At 43.8% G+C, this 23,801-nt stretch overlaps 1 protein-coding gene across 4 annotated transcripts in view; it reads right to left on the bottom strand.

Moving 5' to 3' along the window:
* LOC115172580 (kinectin) overlaps positions 1-23,801 on the bottom strand; it is a 58,692-nt gene that overhangs the window by 4,740 nt on the left and 30,151 nt on the right. Inside the window, exons 5-32 of one of the 4 annotated variants that reach the window (XM_029730146.1) lie at positions 23,379-23,614; positions 23,112-23,243; positions 22,630-22,736; positions 17,334-17,478; positions 16,827-16,923; positions 16,469-16,647; positions 16,117-16,185; positions 15,969-16,006; positions 15,722-15,812; positions 15,268-15,336; positions 15,099-15,136; positions 14,750-14,840; positions 14,474-14,542; positions 14,328-14,365; positions 14,124-14,214; positions 11,735-11,844; positions 11,549-11,648; positions 11,412-11,452; positions 11,195-11,285; positions 10,173-10,259; positions 7,903-7,992; positions 2,773-2,889; positions 2,583-2,672; positions 2,395-2,487; positions 2,211-2,279; positions 2,005-2,088; positions 1,312-1,395; positions 322-405 (exon numbers count right to left, since the gene is read on the bottom strand). In XM_029730146.1, the coding sequence (XP_029586006.1) occupies positions 322-405; positions 1,312-1,395; positions 2,005-2,088; positions 2,211-2,279; positions 2,395-2,487; positions 2,583-2,672; positions 2,773-2,889; positions 7,903-7,992; positions 10,173-10,259; positions 11,195-11,285; positions 11,412-11,452; positions 11,549-11,648; positions 11,735-11,844; positions 14,124-14,214; positions 14,328-14,365; positions 14,474-14,542; positions 14,750-14,840; positions 15,099-15,136; positions 15,268-15,336; positions 15,722-15,812; positions 15,969-16,006; positions 16,117-16,185; positions 16,469-16,647; positions 16,827-16,923; positions 17,334-17,478; positions 22,630-22,736; positions 23,112-23,243; positions 23,379-23,614 (2,630 nt within the window). The remainder of the gene's footprint in view (positions 1-321; positions 406-1,311; positions 1,396-2,004; positions 2,089-2,210; positions 2,280-2,394; positions 2,488-2,582; positions 2,673-2,772; positions 2,890-7,902; positions 7,993-10,172; positions 10,260-11,194; positions 11,286-11,411; positions 11,453-11,548; positions 11,649-11,734; positions 11,845-14,123; positions 14,215-14,327; positions 14,366-14,473; positions 14,543-14,749; positions 14,841-15,098; positions 15,137-15,267; positions 15,337-15,721; positions 15,813-15,968; positions 16,007-16,116; positions 16,186-16,468; positions 16,648-16,826; positions 16,924-17,333; positions 17,479-22,629; positions 22,737-23,111; positions 23,244-23,378; positions 23,615-23,801) is intronic. The other 3 variants (XM_029730147.1, XM_029730148.1, XM_029730149.1) reach the window with 3 other exon arrangements.

Raw genomic sequence — 23,801 nt, 5'->3', positions numbered from 1 at the left:
CTGACTGCTTCTGTATAAGAGCCATCAAGTTTGCCCTGCAGTTCAGTGCTGTGCACTTGTGATAAATAAGATGCATGGCGACTAACGAAAATACACACTCGCCAATTTAATAAAGCACAATTATGCAAATGGCCCTATAGACCAATAAGCATGACCGGTTACATTTTTTTTTTCTCGGTGGCTAACCGTTAACATCCTCAGCTCCTAGAGTAAGTTGCTTCTTTCTAGACTTGGACTGGTGACTAATTGTTTCTCAAACAGTAATGTAAATCCAAACAAACTACAGGTAGTCCAATCCTAAGGGACAAGGGGCCGTCTTACCTTATAGAGATCTCCAGCCACCTTCTGCCTCTCCCTCTCCTCGGTCTCCAGTTTTGACAGAGTCTCAGTCAGCTGGGTCTTCAGCTGCAAGCGAAAACACCAGCGATGAGACAATTAATAAATGACAATCACAGCCCCACTCCTGGTGAAATCTGATCTCCAACTGTTTGGAGGGGGGAATTTGCATAAACACTGAGGTGGTATTCAAATATTTCTACCAAGACAAATTAGACCATTTTGCATACACCAAAACTGGTTTCACTTGGCTTTTAGAGTGGTTGAGACATGTATAGATAGCTACTTATGGCAACTCTCATGTCAGTTATGTCTCTACTAAACCAGCTATTCAATGATTAGCTAGAGACTGATAAAGATATTAAATGTTGTATTATCAATGAAAAACCAGCAGAGATGCTTTAATTATCCTTGAAGATGTTCACAGACAGAGGGTGGCAACCAGACAGACATTGAAAATGTTTCAACTGTGTGTGGAGGCAGATGAATGATGAAAGCGTGTGCAGTTGAAGGCATAGAATGTATCCCCAAAGATGGCCGACATGGAAACGCTCATTGTGCAGGAGTAACAGTAAGCCTGTTAGTAGAAGTGATGGCAGAGTAGATAGTGTGCCGAGTGGAAACAGTAGTGTGTGTTAGTCTGTCCTCTCACCGAGTAAAAGTGGTCCATCATCTATAACCTATGATACTAATACTCCAGTCTAACGTTACACTAAGAAAAAACTGTCTCCTAAAAAGCAAATAAAACATACCTTATGCATGCCTCTTGCATATAAAAACAGTTTAGCCCATGTTGCATTTGAGCTTACATCACTACTGTATCCATAGGTTGTAGATGGATGGACTGACTCCCAGAGGACTCAGAGAACCCTGCGTTCCCCAGGCAGGTTGTGACCTCAGAGATACCGTTGGGTGGTGCTGATGCAGTAGGGACAGGTTATGGGAGCTCTACCTATTTGGGTGAGCAAGGCTTACCAAATTCAGCTCCTCATTCTGCCTGACTGCTTCTGTATAAGAGCCATCAAGTTTGCTCTGCAGTTCAGTCAACAGATCTTTGAGCTGAAATAAAGTGTGAGATGTTTTTAACAGGCAGCTGTGGGATCGGAGGAGCCAGGGGACAGAACGCTACACAGCTGAAGCAGGGGAACGGGGTGGTCGATCGGCTGCTATGGTGAGAGTGTACAAGCCCTTAGCATCAAGCTGTTTGGTTGGTTTTTCTACATTTAATCAATGCTCTACAGCATCTACATAAAACACATTCTCAAACAATGGAGGAATTGTGTGGGGATATGAATGAATGCAGCTGCCTGACAATGTTTTTGTTCTGTGTAACTACAGTGACTCCAATGTTTTAACAACAACGGGGCAGACTCAGTCTGTAAGTTACTGTGTGAAGTGTGTAAACACTCTCAACCAAATTCTATAACAGAACATACCAGAATGAACCGCGTGGTGTGTGAACTGTGAACGTAATGTCTAATTGTTGCATGTGCAAACACTGGTGGATACCACAAACAGTAAACACAGAGACATGCACCATAAACATACAGTACAAAGCCACCCACAAACAATGCAGAGGCGAATGACTACATCTGACTACATAGATGAATAACCACTATGACATCACCGAGGATGACGGGCAGATGACAGGAAGTCTAGTCAGCTCACCTCTCTGACCTCTGTCACATAGGTGGCGCTCTCACACTCTGCTCTCTCCAGCGCAGACTCAAGGTGCTGCTTGTCTCTTATCAACTATGAAAGAACAAAACAAGGAATTTTGACATATGAAAAATCACTTACATTTAGTGAGTCAACTGATGTAAAGTGACTAATACAATTGCTGAGAGATGTGTTAAGTGTGTAACTGGACTGACGTTGTCCAACTCCCCGACGTCACTCAGTCTGTATACATCCTGCTCCAGTGCTGCAACTTTCACGCTCATCTAGGAAAGAGAGGGCAGGAGAGTGACCATAAGCACCACACATACCAATTATATAGTGGTTATAGGGGCAATATAAATACAAATTCAATTTGATTGAATGGTCTTCAGTGTTCACCTCTTTCAGCTCTGTCTGTGACAGATCCAGCTTCACCTTCCATCGAGACTCCTCCTTCTCCACACTGCTCTGGAGACGTTGAAGGATGCCCTCCTGTGGACAGTAGAGGGTATTACAGGTTAGTTTAAAAGACCTCATGACACCTCTATAGCGTTATCTACAGGAACACTGACAGAGCATCACCTCACCGTCTCAGCCAACACTTTCTTGTACGTCTCACAATCTTTCTGTAGAACCTTCTGGGCCTCTTCAGATTCCTTCAGCTTATCAGCCAATACCTGGTGAAAGGAACAGCCCTGGTTAAACTTCTTTTCACCTCAGTTCTCATACATTTGAAAACAACTATTTTTAAAGAAACAGTAAAGGCTGTGCCGTCACCTTGGTGTCTGAGCCCTCTGGAGCAGGTTCAGGTGCTGCCTCAGGGGCAGGGTTGGGCTCTGCTGCCGGGGCCTCTTTCACTGCAGTCTCAAACCTCTGCAGCCACTCCTGGTGGTTCTGAGAGAGAAGACGGTAGACAAGATACAAAACTATAGGATATGCGGAAAAGATTAACTTATAATTGAATATCACATCATATGGTCCTCTGTAGCTCAGTTGGTACAGCATGGCACTTGCAATGGCTGTATAGTGGGTTCAATTCTGGAGACCACCCATATACGTTGCATACATTGCATATATACACACAGTACCAGTCAAAAGTTACACAAATCAAATCAAACCTTATTTGTCACATGCGCTGAATACAAGTGTAGACTTTACCGTGAAATGCTTACTTACAAGCCCTTAACCAACAGCGCAGCTCAAGAAGAGTTAAGAAAATATTTACCAAGTAGACTAAAGTAATAATAAAAAGTAAGAATAAGAATAACGAGGCTATATAAAGGGGTCACCGGTACTGAGTCAGTGTGCGGGGGTACAGGTCAGTTGAGGTAATTTGTACATGTAGGTAGGGGTGAAGTGACTATGCATAGATAATAAACAAATAAACAATGGGGGGGGTCAATGGAAATTGCCTAGTGGCGATTTGATTAATTGTTCAGCAGTCTTATGCATTGGGGTAGAAGCTGTTGAGGAGCTTTTTCGTCCTAGACTTGGCGCTCCGGTCCCGCTTGCCGTGCGGTAGCAGAGAAAACAGTCTATAACTTGGGTGACTGGAGTCTCTGACAATTTTATGGGCTTTCCTCTGACACCACTTATTATATAGGTCCTGGATGGCAGGAAGCTTGGCCCCAGTGATGTACTGGGCCGTTCGCACTACCCTCTGTAGCACCTTACTGTCAGCAGTTGCCATTCCAGGCGGTGATGCAACCGGTCAGGATGCTCTAGATGGTGCAGCTGTAGAACCTTTTGAGGATCTGAGGACCCATGCTAAATCTTTTCAGTCTCCTGAGGGGGAAAAGGTTTTGTTGTGCCCTCTCACAACTGTCTTGGTATGTTTGGACCATGATAGTTTGTTGGTGATGTGGACACCAAGGAACTTAAAACTCTCAACCTGCTCCACTACAGCCCCGTCGATGTTAATGGGGGCCTGTTCGGCTTGCCTTTTCCTGTAGACCACGATCAGCTCCTTTGTCTTGCTCACATTGAGGGAGAGGTTGTTGTCCTGGCACCACACTGCCAGTTCTCTGACCTCCTCCCTATAGGCCGTCTCATCGTTGTCGGTGATGAGGCCTACCACTGTTCTGTTGTCAGCAAACTTAATGATGGTGTTGGAATCGTGTTTAGCCACGCAGTCGTGGGTGAACAGGGAGTACAGGAGGGGACGAAGTACGCACCCCTGAGGGGCCCCAGGGTTAAGGATTAGCGTGGCAGACGTGTTGTTGCCTACTCTTACCACCTGGGGGCGGCCCGTCAGGAAGTCCAGGATCCAGTTGCAGAGGGAGGTGTTTAGTCCAAGAGTCATTAGCTTAGTGATGAGCTTTGTGGGCACTGTGGTGTTGAACGCTGAGCTAAAGTCAATGAACAGCATTCTCACGTAGTTGTTTCTTTTGTCCAGGTGAGAAAGGGCAGTGTGGAGTGCAATTGAGATTGCGTCATCTGTGGATCTGTTGGGGCGGTATGCTAATTGGGGTGGGTCTAGGGTGTCCGGGAGGATGCTGTTGAGGTGAGCCATGACCAGCTTTTCAAAGCACTTCATGGCTACCGACGTGAGTACCACGGGGCGGTAATCATTTAAGCAGGTTACCTTCGCTTCCTTGGACACAGGGACTATGGTGGTCTGTTTGAAATATGTAGGTATTACAGACTCGGTCAGGGAGAGGTTGAAAATGTCAGTGAAGACACTTGACAGTTGGTCCGCACATGCTTTGAGTACACGTCCTGGTAATCCATCTGGCCCAGTGGCTTTGTGAACATTGACCTGTTTAAAGGTTTTGTTCACATCAGCTCCCGAGAGCGTTATCACACAGTCATCCAGAACAGCTGGTGCTCTCGTACATGCTTCAGTGTTGATTGCCTCGAAGCGAGCATAAAAGGCATTTAGCTCGTCAAGTAGGCTCGCGTCACGGGGAGCTCGCGTCTGGGTTTCCCTCTGTAGTCCGTAACAGTTTTCAAGCCCTGCCACATCCGACGAGCGTCAGAGCCAGTGTAGTAGGATTCAATCTTAATCCTATATTGACGCTTTGCTTGTTTGATGGTTCGTCTGCGGGAATAGCAGGATTTCTTATAAGTGTCCGGATTAGTCTCCCGCTCCTTGAAAGCGGCAGCTCTAGCCTTTAGCTCGATGCGGATGTTGCCTGTAATCCATGGCTTCTGGTTGGGATATGTACGTACGGTCACTGTGGGGACGATGTCATCGATGTACTTATTGATGAAGCCGATGACTGTGGTTGTGTACACCTCAATGCCATTGGATCAATCCCGGAACATATTCCAGTCTGTGCTAGCATAACAGTCCTGTAGTGTAGCATCCACGTCATCTGAACACTTCCATACTGATGGAGTCCCTGTTACTTCCTGCTTTAGTTTTTGCTTGTTAGCAGGAATCAGGAGGATAGAATTATGGTCACATTTGCCAAATGGAGGGCAGGGAAGAGCTTTGTATGCATCTCTGTGTGTGGAGTAAAGATGGTGTAGGATTTTTTTCTCGTTGCACATGTGACATGCTTGTAAAAATTTGGTAAAACTGATTTAAGTTTGCCTGCATTAAAGTCCCCGGCCACTAGGAGCGCCGCTTCTGGGTGAGCATTTTCTTCTTTGCTTATGGCCTTATAGAGTTGGTTGAGAGTGATCTTAGTGCCAGCTTCGTTCTGTGGTGGTAAATAGACAGCTACGAATAATATAGATGAGAACTCTTTTCGTAGATAGTGTGGTCTACAACTTATCATAAGGTACTCTACCTCAGGCGAGCAATACCTCGAGACTTCTTTAATATTAGACATCACGCACCAGCTGTTTTTGACAAATAGACACACACCCCCACCTCTTGTCTTACCAGAGGTAGTGTCTCTGTTCTGCCGGTGCATGGAAAATCCCACTAGCTCTATATTGTCCGTATCCTCGTTCAGCCACGTCTTGGTGGAACATAAGATGTTACAGTTTTTAATATCCCATTGGTAGGATCATCTTAATCATAGGTCATCAATTTTATTTTCCAATGATTGCACGTTAGCAAGAAGAATGGATGGCAGTGGGAGTTTACTCGCTCGCCTACGGGTTCTCAGAAGGCTGCCCGATCTGCGGCCCCTTTTCCTGTATCTTTTCTTCACACAAAAGGCGTGGATCTGGGCCTGTTCCAGTGAAAGCAGGATATCCTTCTCATCGGACTCGTTAAAGGAAAAAGTTTCTTCCAGTCCGCGGTGAGTAATCCCTGTTCTGATGTCCAGAAGATATTTTCGGTCATAAGAGACGGTAGCAGCAACATTATGTTCACAATAAGTTAAAAAACAAGTTACACAAACTGCAAAAGAATTGTTTGGGAGAATGTAAAACATCAGCCATGTTCTTCGGCCTACTCATTCAAGGGTTTTTCTTCATTTTTACTATTTTCTACATTGTGAATAATAGTGATGACATCAAAACTTTGAAATAACACATATGTAATCACGTAGTAACCAAAAAAAGTGTTAAACAAATCAAAATAAATGTTATATTTCAGATTCTTCAAAGTAGCCACCATTTGCCTTAATAACAGCTTTGCACACTCTTGGCATTCTTGACAGTCTTGAAGGAGTTCCCACATATGCTGAGCACTTGGCTGCTTTTCCTTCACTCTGCGATCAAACTCATCTCAAACCATCTCAATTGGGTAGAAGTCGGGTGATTGTGGAGGCCAGGTCATGGTCATGATGGAGCACTCTAACACTCTCCTTATTGGTCAACTAGCCCTTACACAGCCTGGAGGTGTGTTCTGGGTCATTGTTATGATGAAAAACAAATGGATTGTCCCACTATGCGCAAACCAGTTGGGATGGTGTATCGCTGGTTAAGTGTGCCTTGAATTCTAAATAAATCACTGATAGTGTCACCAGCAAAGCACCCCCACACCTCTTCTTCCATGGTTCACTGTGGAAACCACACATGCGGAGATCATCCGTTCACCTACTCTGCGTCTCATAAAGACACAGCGGTTGGAATCAAAAATCTCAAATTTGAACTCAACAGACCAAAGGACAGATTTCCACTGGTCTAATGTCCATTGCTTGTGTTTTTTGGCCCAAGCAAGTCTTCTTATTGGTGTCCTTTAGTAGTGGTTTCTTTGCAGAAATTCGACCATGAAGGCCTGATGCACGCAGTCTCCTCTGAATAGTTGATGTTGAGATGTGTCTGTTACTTGAACTCTGTGAAGCATTTATTTGGGCTGCAATTTCTGAGGCTGGTAACTCTAATGAACTTATTCTCTGCAGCAGAGGTAACTCTGGATCTTCCTTTCCTGTGGCGGTCCTCATGAGAGCCAGTTTCATCATAGCGCTTGATGGTTTTTGCAACTGCACTTGAAGAAACTTTCAAAGTTCTTGAAATTTTCCAGATTGACTGTCGTTTCTCTTTGCTTATTTGAGCTGTTCTTGCCATAATATGGATTTGGTCTTTTACCAAATAGGGCTATCTTCTGTATACCACCCCTACCTTGTCACAACACAACTGATTGGCTCAAAAGAAGGAAAGAAATTCCACAAATTAACTTTTAACAAGACACACCTGTTAATTGAAATGCATTCCTGGTGACAACCTCGTGGTCGTTGACCAAGCTGGTTGAGAGCTGGTTGAGAGAATGTCGTTGACCAAGCTGGTTGAGAGCAACCAAGCTGGTTGAGAGAATGTCAAGAGTGTGCAAAGCTGTCATCAAGGCAAAGGGTGGCTACTTTGAAGAACCTCAAATATATTTTGATTTGTTTAACACTTTTTTGGTTACTAAATTATTGTTATTTCATAGTTTCGATGTCTTCAGTATTATTCTACAATGTAGAAAATAGTAAAAATAAAGAAAAACCCTTGAATGAGTAGGTGTGTCCAAACTTCTGTCTGGTACTGTATATATAATATCATAGATTATATTATGTGAGCACTTACCCGTTCAGTGGGCAGAGGCACGTTCGGTAGCAGTCTGTGCAGAACATCTCGACATTCTGCCTGGGCTATCTCCATGGCTGTCTGGTTCTCCTGAAGAGGTAAAGGAGGAGGAAAGAGAAGAGAGGACATTCAACATGGACTGCACTCAGGACACACACACACAAAATTGGGGAACCTGTACAGTAGTTAGCAAATTAGCTGTGCAGGCAAACATCCAACCTCAAGTCACTACCTCTGCTTGCTCTGTTTCACTCCTCCCATCTCAGAGTACATACAGGAGCATAGCCTCTGACCAGCACAACTCCCTCTCCATGACACTCCAGTGAACAAACAGCTAACATTTACAATGGCTAAATTATTTAGTGTGCGCTCCAAGCAAGTATTCATACGCCCCACTGTTCAGCAGCCACACACAACCACGAGACAAGTTCCTCAAGCTTTAGACCTCACCCTACACAGGTTCACTTATTTCATATTGTTATCCTCTCAAGGAGGAACATCAAAGTCACTTGTGTTCATATAGTTGCATCACAGTAATGCCCCTGAGTATGTAACATTCTGTCCAGAGACAGACATCCATAGAGCACCACACATACTTCTGTTATCAGGAACCCCCAAACAAAAACCACAATGTTGGTACCGTTAAGCACATGGCTTGAAACTCTCAGAAGGAGAGCGATGTCATGTATAACCCCTCTACCTTCCGATGGAGTGAGTCCTGTAACAGACAACTGGCACATTCACCTCTACTCTCATTTACACGTTGTGTTGGAAGGGGAATAGGTTCTACACTATGACATATGCTTTGATTGTGTACAAGCATGCACTTTCCTGAGCGTACACAACAGGTGTCCAGGAACGCCTACATTTTTACTGTACCAAAATGGCCAAGAGCAGCTGCTGGGTAAATCTGTTCACTATGTGCCCTGTCTGCTATATAGACATGGAGAGGAACAGGGGTCACAGCTTAGGCAAAAATTCCCTGAACCCCCCACAACTGTTCATAGTAAGAGCAATCTGTTAGTCTATGGTTTACTAGTGCATCCCTAAATACATATGGTTAAGCAAAGGTAGGGGCTGCAGGTAGCCTAGTGGTTAGAGCGTTGGACTAGTAACTGAAAGGTTGTAAGATCGAATCACCGAGCTGACAAGGTAAAAATCTGTTGTTCTGCCTCTGAACAAGGCAGTTAACTCACTGTTCCTAGACTGTCATTGAAAATAAGAATTTGTTCTTAACTGACTTGCCTGGTTAAATAAAGGTACAAAAAGAAAAGAAAAAAGGGCCAGATCAGATTCTCACTGAAGAGGGGCGGCAGGTAGCCTAGCCAGCTACCGGAAGGTCACTGATTTGAATCCCGAGCCGACTATGTGGAAAAATTTGCCGATGCGCCCTTGAGCAAGACACTTAATCACAATTGCTCCTGTAAATCAAAAATGTAAGAGGATGGATATACTGGGTGGATATAAACAGCAGTTAAGCTGAGGGGCTGTCTGGTTTCTAATGGTTCCATGCAATAAGATGATAGACGTGTCCACACAGAGTAAAGTACCACCGTTGTTATATAATAAATCACTGATATTCAGTATATGTTTTGTTGCTTCCAAAAGTTATTTTACACAAAACAATTATGTTGACTAATTACACATATTCTGGACATAATTTTTCAAAAAGGCAACTCTGCAAGACCAAATTTATTTAGAAAATCTAATAACAGAATTTCATTAGAGGTTGATTGCTGTAATGATGACAGTATATACACAAAGCAGAATGGAACACATGCTGGATGGGGGAGAGAAAATGAGGAAAGCACATGGCAGGGAGCGAGAGGAGCATCATGAAGACCATGGATCTCAAACTTATTATGACCATCTACAGGAAATCTGGAGTCAGTCACTGCACACTCATTTTCAAATGTCTGTTTCTTTACTTTGTATTGGAATTGATGTAGTTCAAATAAATAGTTGTACTGTATAAAACAAAAAGATTGTGTCCTTTAAGAGGTCAATGCATTCTAGCGCGGAATAGCAAGCAGAACTCAAGTAGAGCATAAATTTACATTAGAGTCTTTGTGAAATTCCTGAGGGGAATAGATTAATGGAGACAGACTGCCAATTATTCAGGGCCAGAATGCAGAGGGCGGGGAGAAATGAGTATGCAGCAGCATGTAGAAATGATGGAGTAATCTCACTGGTCGATTATGGCAATAACTGTTTGGGGATGCATCAGATTTTCAATCTAGAGTGAAGCAGACTGGAAGTGGGATCCGAACCTTGAGGGCCTTGCTGAGTTTCCCCTGAAGCATGGACTCGGTGGCTGCCAGAGCCTCCATAGCGCTCCAGTTTTTCACCCGAAGCTCCTGGTCAGTTTCAGAGAGATATCACTTTCAGTTTAGCCTCAGGGAAAAGTATGCAGTGACCCACAAACACAATTTATATAGGGATGAAAAGAGAACCATTAGCAAAAAAAATGTGACCGTCCTTTTCTTTACGGCTGTCCTGTCCTTTCCTAGCCTGTTTCGGAGTCTAGGTTTAAAGAAAATCCTCACTGCATTTTACCGTAAACCAGTCTAAGGGTCAAGCTCAACTTAACATGAGTTGGCCATCTAAAGATTGAGTCTTTAGAAGGATCAGACACTAAACTGTATTGTCAAAAACAAACAGTGAAACAGCTCTGATAGTAACACAGTAGAGAGGTCTTTGGCATAGACAAACTGAAATAACGTGAAGAATGAGAGCTGCAACTCACTGCCAAAAAAGTCCAATGAGTCTAGATAGGAAAAGCCAAATCACATAATATAGAGCTAGTCAACAAGGTAGCTGTCTGTCTCTGCAAAACAAGGCCATTGTTAAGCCCCAGAGCATTCACACGCACAGACATGCATGCTGACACACAGAAATACAGTCCTTATAAACATGGCAAAGGACAGAGCAGAGTAGACTGACTGCCCAAAAACTGTACTGTTTGATTGTAGCAAGCCTTAGCCAGCATAAGCATAGAATAGCAAATTAACAGTTCTAAAATGTAAATGGTAAATGTATCATTGTCTTCAATAGTTTCAATTAGATGAATAAATACTCAGTCTGCGACAAAATGCAACCTAACCACTCTGTAAAAGGAGTAGAGGGAGATTATGCATGCGTAGTGTGACATCACTGAGAGGGTGTGGTTTAGGGGAGCACATCGAGGATGAGTTCTGCAGATGTATCGCAGGGCCAGACTGGAGATGTGGAGGGTTGGCTGGTAGTGTGGGCTGAGGCAGTAGCAGCACTGTCTGCAGGACAGGACACCTACATTGTTCTTGTTCCTGTGAAGCTCCAAGGACTCCCTCAGCTTAGCCAGCTCTCCCTGGAGATCAGACACCTGCTTCTCCTTCTCTGCCAACCTGGAGGACAACACCACCACACATACATTACCACCACTACCAATCACAACACTGCTGGCTGGCCCCATGCCAAGGGACACCTACTGTATACTGAAGGGAATTCAGTGAAGTATTGCAGTGACTCACGCTGTCAGCAGTTCCAGGCTTGGGGCCTCTGTGTGGGTCTGCTAGAAGAAGAAAATAAAAGTTGTTAACTCTCATTCTTTTCTCTCCCTCTCAGTCAATAAAGGTCACCAATCAACTGTGTCCACCTCTTCCCTCACCTGTTTCTGCTGAAGTTCCTGCACCTTGTCTCTCACCTCCTTGGCCCTTGACTCCAACTCACTCTGTAGTGTCTGGATCTCCTGGTCCTTAGCAGCAAGCCTGGACAAAGACTGGTGTAAGTCTATCTTTTCAGAGTACAATGCCGTAGAGTAGGTCAGAGTAGAGGGATAGTACAGTAGACTTACTGTGTCTGTAGTTCTAGGAGCTGGTCACTGGCACTGGTGGTGTCCACAGCCTGCTTCTGTCTCAGCTGCTCAATGTCAGACTGCAGTCCTGCCACCTGCTGCTCCAGAGACTGCAGGGACAACATACACACACACAGTTACATAAACACCCAGCAGGGAGACACAGCACAATCCAGAACCAAAACTGTAACATTGGGCAAAGTCAAAACACACTATATACTAGAGGTCGACCGATTATGATTTTTCAGCGCCGATACCGATTAATCGGCCGATTTTTTAATTTATTTATTTGTAATAATGACAATTACAACAATACTGAATGAACACTTAACTTAATATAATACATCAATAAAATCAATTTAGCCTCAAATAATGAAACATGTTCAATTTGGTTTAAATAATGCAAAAACAAAGTGTTGGAGAAGAAAGTAAAAGTGCAATATGTGCCATGTAAAAAAAACTAACGTTTAAGTTCCTTGCTCAGAACATGAGAACATATGAAAGCTGGTGGTTCCTTTTAACATGAGTCTTCAATATTCCCAGGTAAGAAGTTTTAGGTTGTAGTTATTATAGGAATTATAGGACTATTTCTCTCTATACGATTTGTATTTCATATACCTTTGACTATTGGATGTTCTTATAGGCACTTTAGTATTGCCAGTGTAACAGTATAGCTTCCGTCCCTCTCCTCGCTCCTACCTGGTCTTGAACCAGGAACACATCGACAACAGCCACCCTCGAAGCAGCGTTACCCATGCAGAGCAAGGGGAACAACTACTCCAAGTCTCAGAGCGAGTGATGTTTGAAACGCTATTAGCGCGCACCCGGCTAACTAGCTAGCCATTTCACATCGGTTACACCAGCCTAATCTTGGGAGTTGACAGGCTTGAAGTCATAAACAGCGCAATGCATTGCGAAGAGCTGCTGGCAAAACGCACGAAAGTGCTGTTTGAATGAACGCTTACGAGCTTGCTGCTGACTACCATCGCTCAGTCAGACTGCTCTATCAAATCATAGACTTAATTATAACGTAATAACACACAGAAATACGAGCCTTAAGTCATTAATATGGTCGAATCTGGAAACTATCATCTCGAAAACAAAACGTTTTTCTTTCAGTGAAATACGGAACCGTTCCGTATTTTATCTAACGGGTGGCATCCTTAAGTCTAAATATTCCTGTTACATTGCACAACCTTCAATGTCATGTCATAATTACGTAAAATTCTGGCAAATTAGTTCCCAACGAGCCAGGCGGCCCAAACTGTTGCATATACCCTGACTCTGCGTGCAATGAACGCAAAATGACAATTTCACCTGGTTAATATTACCTGCTAACCTGGATTTCTTTTAGCTAAATATGCAGGTTTAAAAATATATACTTCTGTGTATTGATTTTAAGAAAGGCATTGATGTTTATGGTTAGGTACAGTCGTGCAACGATTGTGCTTTTTTCACAATTTTTTTGTTAAATCATCCCCCGTTTGGCGAAGTTGGCTGTCTTTGTTAGGAAGAAATAGTATTCACACAGTTCACAACGAGCCAGGCAGCCCAAACTGCTGCATATACCCTGACTCTGTTTGCAAGAGAAGTGACACATTTTCCCTAGTTAAAAGAAATTCATGTTAGCAGGCAATATTAACTAAATATGCAGGTTTAAAAATATATACTTGTGTATTGATTTTAAGAAAGGCATTGATGTTTATGGTTGGAGCAACGTGTACCTAAGCGATTATATGCAACGCAGGACAGGCTAGATAAACTAGTAATATCATCAACCATGTGTAGTTAACTAGTGATTATGATTGATTGATTGTTTTTTTATATAAGATAAGTTTAATGCTAGCTAGCAACTTACCTTGGCTTCTTACTGCATTCGCGTAACAGGCAGGCTCCTCGTGGAGTGCAATGTAAAGCAGGTGGTTAGAGCGTTGGACTAGTTAACCGTAAGGTTGCAAGATTGAATCCTCAAGCTGACAAGGTAAAAATCTGTCGTTCTGCCCCTGAACAAGGCAGTTAACCCACTGATCCAAGGCCGTCATTGTAAATAAGAATTTGTTCTTAACTGACTTGCCTAGTTAAATAAAGGTTAAAAAAAAATAAAAAATGTAAAAGATTTTAAAAAATGGACAAATCGTCGTCCAAAAATACCGATTTCCGATTGTTATGAAAACTTGAAATCGGCCCTGATTAATCGGCCACTCCGATTAATCGGTCAACCTCTACTATATACAATGTTTAATTTCACATTTGTTACAAGTCTGGCATTCCAAAATCACATGAATCAAAATGCAGAGTACATTGCCATATTATGTTTCTGACATACAGCTTAGATAGATAGATAGAGAGAGATAGAGAGATAGAGAAAGATGTACTACTATGAACACACCTCAATGGTCATCCCATTGCTGGAGCCACTCGCCTGTGCTGCCTGTAGGCTCTCCTCCATTGACTTAATCTGCTCATCTTTCTCTTGGATCCTTGAGAAACACAGAATTACAAAACTTATCAAACACAGAACAAATTGTCCATGAATGTCGCAAGAGGTTTCATAGCAGTTGCTAGACAAAAAGTGGTATTTTCATTGACTTACTTGCTCTGTAGACCTTCCATTATCAAATCGGATGATGTCTTGAGAGTAGGAAAAGACAAGAGGAAAAAATGTAATGAGAATCCAATGAGGGAACGGGGTTGAGACTATCCAAAATAAAAGCGCAGCAGATCAGTGTGAGTACTTACCTGTTCAGTAGTCTGAAGAATGAATGCCTCCATATCACGTTTCAGAGCCTTATTCTCTTCTCTTACAGTCTGTGAAAGAGAAAGCTATTTGATTTTAAACAACACTTAAAACAATATTTGTCTAAACAATGACCAAAACAGTGATGTCAGGTGGGTCAAGGTTTGATAATGTCGTCGTTCAGCCACGACTCTGTGAAGCATAAGATATTACAGTTTTTAATGCCCCGTTGGTAGTTTAATCTTCCTCGTCGGTCCCGACCCTTGACCGCTACTCACCGTCAATTCCTCCTCCTTATTGGCCACCTCAATCATTCCCATCTTCAGCAGGTCCTCCACAGTCTTGATTTTCTCCTCCCTCTCTTGGACACTGCGGGGGGCACAACACAAAGACAGAGACACATGGTGAGACAGGGTCAACATTAATTATAGCATTGTTTTCTGGTGTGGTATTAAAACCACGTTTCTAAATAGAGGCAAGATGAAAACCTTTTATCTACTTGTAAAACTACCCAGCAATAAGGATAAAATTAGTACACATTTGATGTAACTAGATAGAATGGGAAGCAAAACAGTCAACCTTCTGGCAGGATGAAAATTGCTTAAAAATGCTCTCACACACACACACCTCTTCTGGAACTGGTCCAAGGCCAGCTGAGAAACAGTCTAGATGAGGATAGAAGGAGGGTGAGAAGGAAGGAGGGAGAGAGAAAGGGTGTCAGAGTCACGCATACTGAGGGACTGGTAGATCACAGCAGGAGTTCCATCTAAGAAAACAGGTGTTTTTCACTTCTGACCTGTTCAGAAATCTGAGCCTGCAGATTCTGGAGCGCTGCCTTCAGTGACATGTTCTCATTGTGTATGGCCTGTGGAGGAGAGAGGAGGGTGAGGGCAGGAAGCCCAGAGTCAACAACATTCATCTCAAATAAAGGAGATATCTTACTATTAAGTTGACAGTATGTATGTAGGTCTACAGTAGTTTGATAATATCTTTATACTAATGAATATTTCCAGCTAATTCACTTTGCTATATGGACAAAAGCGGCCCAGAGGGATGTCATATCTGTTTTATTACTGCATTAGCTAATATGCTTCACGAAGACAGAAACTGCATGTACAGTAAGCCCTTCAAATCAACCCACCGTACTGTGTGCAGCATTCCTATAGCTCAACACATTCCAGCCGGTCAACAGACCATCATATACAGAGCGGGAGTAATAATGGGGGTTTAGACAGTATTACTGTAGGCACCTGCATGTTTGTTTCCCTGCTGGCGCCACTGCTCCTCTCAGTATTCAGGGAGTCCTCCAGACTCTTCCTCTGCAGCTCCTTCTCAGCCAGCCTGGACGCCACACATGACAGGAGTCAGCAACACAACCCATAGGACAGGGAGAAGAGTCAGAGAGGACATTATATGGAACAAATGGACATTCAAAGATCAGGCTAAGCACATGTGCAAGTGGGGTGGGCATTCAGTTCAAACTTGTAAAACACTTACAGCTTCTGCAGCTCCTCAAAGTGGGAGACAGTAGTGGCCTGAAAGAGGAGGGAAGACAGTAGTCACAACATACTCACATACCGGTATACAAATAGAAACATATCAACTCTTGTTGATGAACTGAAGGGTGAAACATGCTCGCCCATACCTGGGAGCTCAACTGGGCTTGCAGAGTCTCAATCTGGGCATTGAGGCCACTTTTTTCACTCAGGAGATCCTGTCAGGAACAAAGGAGGTTATTTTCAGTGCATACCAGAATATCTTTGTGCAAAAAATATAAATGTTACATAAATACTTAAAAATAAGCCTCAACCAAGCCGTATCACCGTTTTTTAATTACCCCTCTCCCTTGTTTCTGAAAGGTTTGAGAGTGTAAAGACGACCTGGTCACACCTGGCACAATAACCACAACATCCAAGTAGAACTGTAAATCATAGAGAATGTGCTATTGTTGTAATGACAGATGTGATGTGTACAACAATAAGGGCTGTGTTCCCTACCTGGACCTGCACGGAGTCTTCAGCCAGGCTGTGCTGGGACACCTCCAGCAGCTGCATCACCTTCTGCTCCACCTGGTCCTTGGACACGATGGTGTCGGTCAGGCTGCTGTGCAGCGTCTGGATCTCCTTGTTCTTGTTGCTCATCTCCGTCTCCACCGCCAGCAGCTGGCTCTGCAGCTCTGAGAGAGGAGACACCAGATGAAATCACTTACTGGGTATACAACACAAGCCACTTATACATGTGGTGCTCATGACAATGGTGCTCAAAATTGGCTTGCAAATACTCTTATTACTTATTAGCAATGGGAGGTTCATTAGCTTGAGTTTAGAGGTCTGTTTATAGAAACTCTATGATCACCTTCTTTAGCAGCATGAAGTTTCTCCCTCTCTGCGTTGACATTGTGGAGGTAATTCTGGAGCTCCTCCCAACCACGCTTAGCATCCTGCAGTTGAGCCTGGTGACAACGGGACACAACATTTAGCATTTTAACAGTGTACATACACTGACACAACCTCTCACTGTACTGTACTGGTAATGAAAAACACAGGAAAGGCTGACCTGGGTGTGCGTTGCAGGGAAGCAGTGTTTATACTGAGCACAAAGCTTCAAACAGCCCCACTTCCTGAACCAACATATTCTCAACTTCCCTGTTCTATTACACACCACCCAGCCCTCCTTAGGATGGACGGACACAGGCCCTCCCATGGTTACAGTGAGAAACACTAAAACAGTCCAGGTCTCACCATGAAGGAGAGATTCCTTTGTGTTTCATCTCTGTGGGACAGCCTAGTGAACTATGTGCTGAATAAATAACTAAATAAGATGCCTGTGTTAGGCACAGTCCCTCCCTGAAAGACAGCACACCTCCAGCTGAGACACGTTCTGCTTGTAGTTGACCTCCAGCGACTTCCTCTGGTGCTCCTCCTGCTGCAGCTTGTTGTTGTTCTCCGCCAGCTCTTTCATCAAACCAGAGTACTCCGAGCGCAGCTGGTTCAGCTCCGACGACTGCCTGCCATACACACCACACCAACTATTAAAACCCACACACTCATCAATGCCATGCTTCAAAGACAACTAGTATTTCTACGATGCGATACAACACCAAACAAGGCAACAGTAAACATGTCATCCCCCAATCAGTGTAATTTTGTGAATTACGGATCTCTATGGCAAAACACGTCAATCATAAAATTTCGTCAAAATGGAGCCAGTGGTGTCTGGCTATGTTATGTGAAGCGCTACACAAATTCAACAGTCGCAAGATGGGGACTTCAAATAGGCCTATGGCACATCAAAGGAACTGTATCCTACTGTTAAGATGGGTTAAATGGAAACTGAAATCTGGACACACTGTAGGTCAATAACCTCTTTCACAGCCTTAATATTAACTCCTGCAGAATGAAGCATTTCTTGGAGTAAAATGATACACCAAATGTAGGCAAAATTTGGACTTGGGAACAGGAGTGGAGAAATATTATTTATTTATTTCAGCATCTTGAGAGAATGTGAATGCTCAGATACCATCTGTAGAGGTGCTGTCTTTATCAGCATCATAAAAGCTGATAGTATTTCAACCACATGAAATATGCATCGAAGCCGAACTCAGATCTAATCAGAAACACGTTGGGTCGTTTTCACAGCTTTCTATTTCCTTACAACCAGTCAAACAGTTGTCATTTGGACATTTTGCACTGAAAATCTTTCCTTTTTTTTTTTGTTATTGCATTTTCTCCCCGGTCCTTACATTTACATTTTAGTCATTTAGCAGACGCTCTTATCCAGAGCGACTTACAGTAGTGAATGCATACATTTAATTTCATGCATTTTTTTTTGTACTTTTCTGTCCTTAAACGTCTTTGCTCCGCGAAAGAAGCAGAGAATACAGAAAATTTTATGGCAACATTTAATGATAGAAGAGAAGCTGCATATATCTAACTAGACAAGTTGAATAAAAAATAGCTTACGAAAATGTTGGAAATTGTAAGCAGAAACATATCTAAAAATCTGGCAAAAGAAATCCTGTACCCCGTCAAAGAAAATCATTCTGCCCTCTGACTTGAGCCTACAGTGCATTTTCTATATTTGCGGGTTAGGGTTGGTTGCAGGCCTCAGATTTTCACTTTATCACATATAGTCGGGCGGTTGCTGATGGGTTATTAGCAATTTTGGGCAGGTGCGAGTGACCAAACAGCTGACTACATACAGTTGACTACTACAGCGTCCCCCTTGGGCCAATCAGTGTAATTTTGCAAATGACAGAACTCTATGTCAAGACGCATTATTCACCCAAGTTTCATAGAAAGTGGGCCAGTGGTGTCAGATATCACGTGGGTTAGCTAGACTCATATCCCTGAGCATGTGTACCAAATTTCATCACTGAGTCAAACAGATCAAAGAGATAAACATATGCCCGTTATAGCGCCACCGTGAGGTCCATATGAATGTTCTTGCATATGTTTAGTCTTGACACTGTTTACAACATGTGAACCAAATTTTGTTACAATACGAATATCCATTTATGCACCAGACCAAGCCCACGGCAAAGTGTTATTGGTCAATATTATTTTAGGTACTAGTCTGGAAAATATTGTGTTGAGAGACCTTTGTCCATACATACCACATATGTGATTCAAGAAGGCGCCGGAGAAGACGGCTGACGTATTACGTGCTCTTAACCGATTGTGTTTTATGTTCATTTTTTGCAAGTTATTTTTAAACTTATTTTGTACATAATGTTGCTGCTACCGTCTCTTATGACCGAAAATAACTTCTGGAAATCAGAACAGCGATTACTCACAATGAACTGGCAGAAGCTTTTTTTTCCTTTAACGAGTCCGACGTGAAGGACATACTCCTTTCCCGGGAACACGCCCAAATCCCTGTCATATGTGTGAAGAAAAAAAAAAGAGGACGAAGGTCGGGCTGCCTTCTGAGAATTCGTAGGCGATCGAATAAACCCCACCTGCCTTCTGTTCTACTAGCTAATGTGCAATCATTAGAAAATAAAATCGACGACCGACGAGGAAGATTAAACTACCAACGGGGCATTAAAAACTGTAATATCTTATGCTTCACAGAGTCGTGGCTGAACGACGACATTATCAAAATACAGCGTATAACCAGCCAGCTGTATCGGCAGGATTGAACAGTAGCGTCTGGTAAGACAAGGGGTGCTATGCATACACATAAACAACAGCTGGTGCACGATATCTAAGGAAGTCTCTAGTTTTTAATCGCCTGAGGTAGAGTATCTCATGATAAGCTGTAGACCACACTACTTACCTAGAGAGTTTTCATCTGTATTTTTCTTAGCTGTCTATATACCACCACAGACCGATGCTGGCACTAAGACCGCACTCAATGAGCGGTATTCCGCCATAAGCAAACAGGAAAATGCTCATTCTGAAGCGGCACCCTAGTGGCCGGGGACTTTAATGCAGGGAAACTTAAATCTGTTTCACCAAATTCAAATCAGGATGTTTAATGTGCAACCAGAGGGAGAAAAAAAACGAACTCTAGACCACCTTTACTCCACACACAGAGACCCATACAAAGCTCTCCCTCGCCCTCCATTTGGCAAATCTGACCATAATTCTAACCTCCTGATTCCTTCTTACAAGCAAAAACTAAAGCAGGAGCACAAGTGACTCGGTCAATAAAAAAGTGGGCAGATGAAGCAGATGCTAAGCTACAGGATTGTATTGCTAGCACAGACTGGAATATGTTCCGGGATTTTTCCTATGGCATTGAGGAGTACACCACATCAGTCACTGGCTTCATCAATAAGTGCATCGATGATGTCGTCCCCACAGTGACCGTACGTACATACCCCAACCAGAAGCCATGGATTACAGGCAACAGCCACACTGAGCTAAAGGCTAGAGCTCCCACTTTCAAGGAGCGGGACTCTAACCAGGAAGCTTATAAGAAATCCCGCTATGCCCTCTGACGAACCATCAAACAGGCAAAGTGTCAATACAGGACTAAGATCGAAACGTACTACACCGGCTCCGATGCTTGTCGGATGTGGCAGGGTTTGCAAACCATTACAGACTATAAAGCGAAGCACAACCGAGAGCTGCCCAGTGACACGAGCCTACCAGACAAGTTAAATTACTTCTATCTTCACTTCGAGGTAAAAACACTAACATGCATGAGAGCACCAGCTGTTCCCGATGACTGTGTGATCACGCTCTCCGCAGCCGATGTGAGTAAGACCTTTAAACAGATCAACATTCACAAAGCTGCAGGGCCAGACAGATTACCAGGACGTGTACTGCGAGCATGCGCTAACCAAGTGGCAAGTGTCTTCACTGACATTGTCAATCTCTCCCTGTCAGAGTCTGTAATACCAACATGTTTCAAGCAGACCACCATGTCCCTGTGCCCAAGAACACTAAGGTAACCTTCCTAAATTACTACCGACGTGTAGCACTCACATCGGTAGCCATGAAGTGCTTTGAAAGTCTGGTCATGGCTCACATCAACACCATTATCCCAGAAACCCTAGACCCACACCAATTTGCATACCACACTAACAGATCCACAGATGATGCAATCTCTATTGCACGCCACACTGCCCTTTCCCACCTGGACAAAAGGAACACCTACGTGAGAATGCTATTCATTGACTACAGCTCAGCGTTCAACACCATATTGCCCTCAAAGCTCATCAATAAGCTAAGGACCCTGGGACTTCACACCTCCCTCTGCAACTGGATCCTGGACTTCCTGACGGGCCACCCCCAGGTGGTAAGGGTTGGTAACAACACATCCGCCATGCTGATCTTCAACACAGGGGCCCCTCAGGGGTGCGTGCTCAGTCCCCTCCTGTACACCCTGTTCACCCATGACTGCACGGCCAGGCACGACTCCAACACGATCTTTAAGTTTGCCGATGACACAACAGTGGTAGGCCTGATCACCAATGAAAAAGCCTATAAGGAGGAGGTCAGAGACCTGGCCGTGTGGTGCCAGGACAACAAACTCTCCCTCAACGTGATCAAGACAAAGGAGATGATTGTGGACTACTGGAAAAGGAGGACCAAGCACGCCCCCATTCTCATCGACGGGGCTGTAGTGGAGCAGGTTGAGAGCTTCAAGTACCTTGGTGTCCACATCACCAACAAACTAACATGGTCCAAGCACACCAAGACAGTCGTGAAGAGGGCACGACAAAACCTATTCCCCCTCAGGAGACTGAAAGGATTTGGCATAGGTCCTCAGATCCTCAAAAGGTTCTACAGCTGCTCCATTGAGAGCATTCTGACTGGTTGCATCACTGCCTGGTATGGCAACTGCTCGGCCTCCGACCGCAAGGCACTACAGAGGGTAGTGCGCACGGCCCAGTACATCACTGGGGCCAAGCTTCCTGCCATCCAGGACCTCTATACCAGGCGGTATCAGAGGAAGGCCCTAAAAATTGTCAAAGACTCCAGCCACTCTAGTCATAGACTGTTCTCTCTGCTACCACATGGCAAGTGGTATGAGAGCGCCAAGTCTAGGCCCAAAAGGCTTCTAAACAGCTTCTACCCCCAAGCCATAAGACTCCTGAACATCTATTCAAATGGCTATCCAGACTATCGGTACCCCCTGTATAGTCTCGCTATTGTTATTGTACTGCTGCTCTTTAACTACTTGTTACTTTTATTTCTTATTCTTATTTTTTAAACGGCATTGTTGGTTAGGGGCTTTTAAGTACATTTCACTAAGATCTACAACTGTTTTATTCAGTGCATGTGACTAATAAAATTTGATTTGATACCAAGTTGATACCAGATTGGTCATTCAGTGCCAGAAGAGTAGCGTTTTAAGTGTTTTCCACAAAATTCTAAATGGCCGAAAATTCTTAACGACAAATGTTCTCCTTGTGAGGAGAGGGACCTATGCACCGAATTTCATGACTTTAGGTCAAACGGGGTGAGCAGCGTGACCTTTCAAAGTTAGCATTTTCAATCTTTTGTTATAGCACCACCATCTGGCCAATCAGTATACTTTTGTAAATGCAGGATCTCTTTGGCAAGACGCATCATTCACCCAAGTTCAGTCAAAATTGGGCCAGTGCTGTCCGAGGTATTGTGCGCGACTAACGTACGGACGTGGGGGACAACGAAGACCTTAACATTTTTACAAACTAGGAGGGCTGGGAAGTGGCTCTCACTTGCTCTCCATCTGGTTGGTGGCAGAGCTGACTGCGTCTCTCAGGATGCCGTTCTCCTGCTGCAGCCTGGCGATCTGACCCTCCAGCTGCTCCCTCAGCTTCTGGAACTACACAGTACAAAACACTGGGAGTCAATTTTATTTAACCTTTATTTAATAACTAGGCAAGTCAGTTAAGAACAAATTCTTATTTACAATGACGGCCTAGGAACAGTGGGTTAAGTGCCTTGTTCAGGGGCAGAACGACAGATTTTTACCTTGTCAGCTCAGGGATTCGATCTAGCAACCTTTTGGTTACTGGCCCAACACTCTAACCACTAGGCTACCTGCTGCTCTAACCACCTAACATACAGCATCAGAAACACTACTCTGTATACTGCCTTAGGACTGATGTCTGAGTATAAAGCATGACAGTAAAGGGTGATGGTAGTTGAGATTTGGCCTGTTAAGGTAAAGGTTGTATCAGTGGTGGATGGTGCTCACCTTCATCTGCATGCCCTGAAGCTCTCCCTGGGCTTTAACCTGCACGACATTCAGCTCCTTCTCCATTGCCCCACGCTGGTCCCTCAGAACTGCCTCTGCTCTCACAGTCTTCTGCTTCTCCTGCTGCAGCTCCTAACAGGAAAGGGCAGAAACAGCAGCAGAGTGAAATGTCACCAAGCCACAGGTAGTTAACCAGTGATGTAGTCAATGGATATGCATTATTGTACCAGTATCTTAGGGTTATCTTATGAGTGTGTGCAGCTGTACCTTGCTGAGCTGCTGGACCTTGTCCTTTGCTATGGAGGCCTCCTCCTGCAGAGTGGTGAGGAGCCTCTCTCTCTCCACGGATGAGGGGTCAGTCTTCACTGCAGACTTCTGCCAAGCGTCCAGGGCAGACGGGTTCTTCTCTTTAAGCACAGTGACCACACTCACAGCCTCTGCCTGTGACAGGGACAGACTGCCCAGGCCCACCAGCAGCTCCTTCAGCTTCACCTCAGAATTCTCTGCAAATACACACACATACAGGTAGAGGATGAATTATATTATGTGTTGTATGGTAGCTTATGTGTTGAATAAATGAGTGCAGTGTAAATACATTTATAAAATATCCCTTTTCATATGTCAGCTTTATTTAAGTGATAATGCCAGAGAAGCCGGTGTTAGGAGGATATATTGGCACAGGTGTTGTTT

The sequence above is a fragment of the Salmo trutta genome, chromosome 33 (genome assembly GCF_901001165.1).
Source record: "Salmo trutta chromosome 33, fSalTru1.1, whole genome shotgun sequence".
In the NCBI taxonomy this organism is placed as follows: Eukaryota; Metazoa; Chordata; class Actinopteri; order Salmoniformes; family Salmonidae; genus Salmo; species Salmo trutta.
Note: the sequence above shows the minus strand (reverse complement) of the source record. Positions and strands in the feature narration are given on the sequence as shown.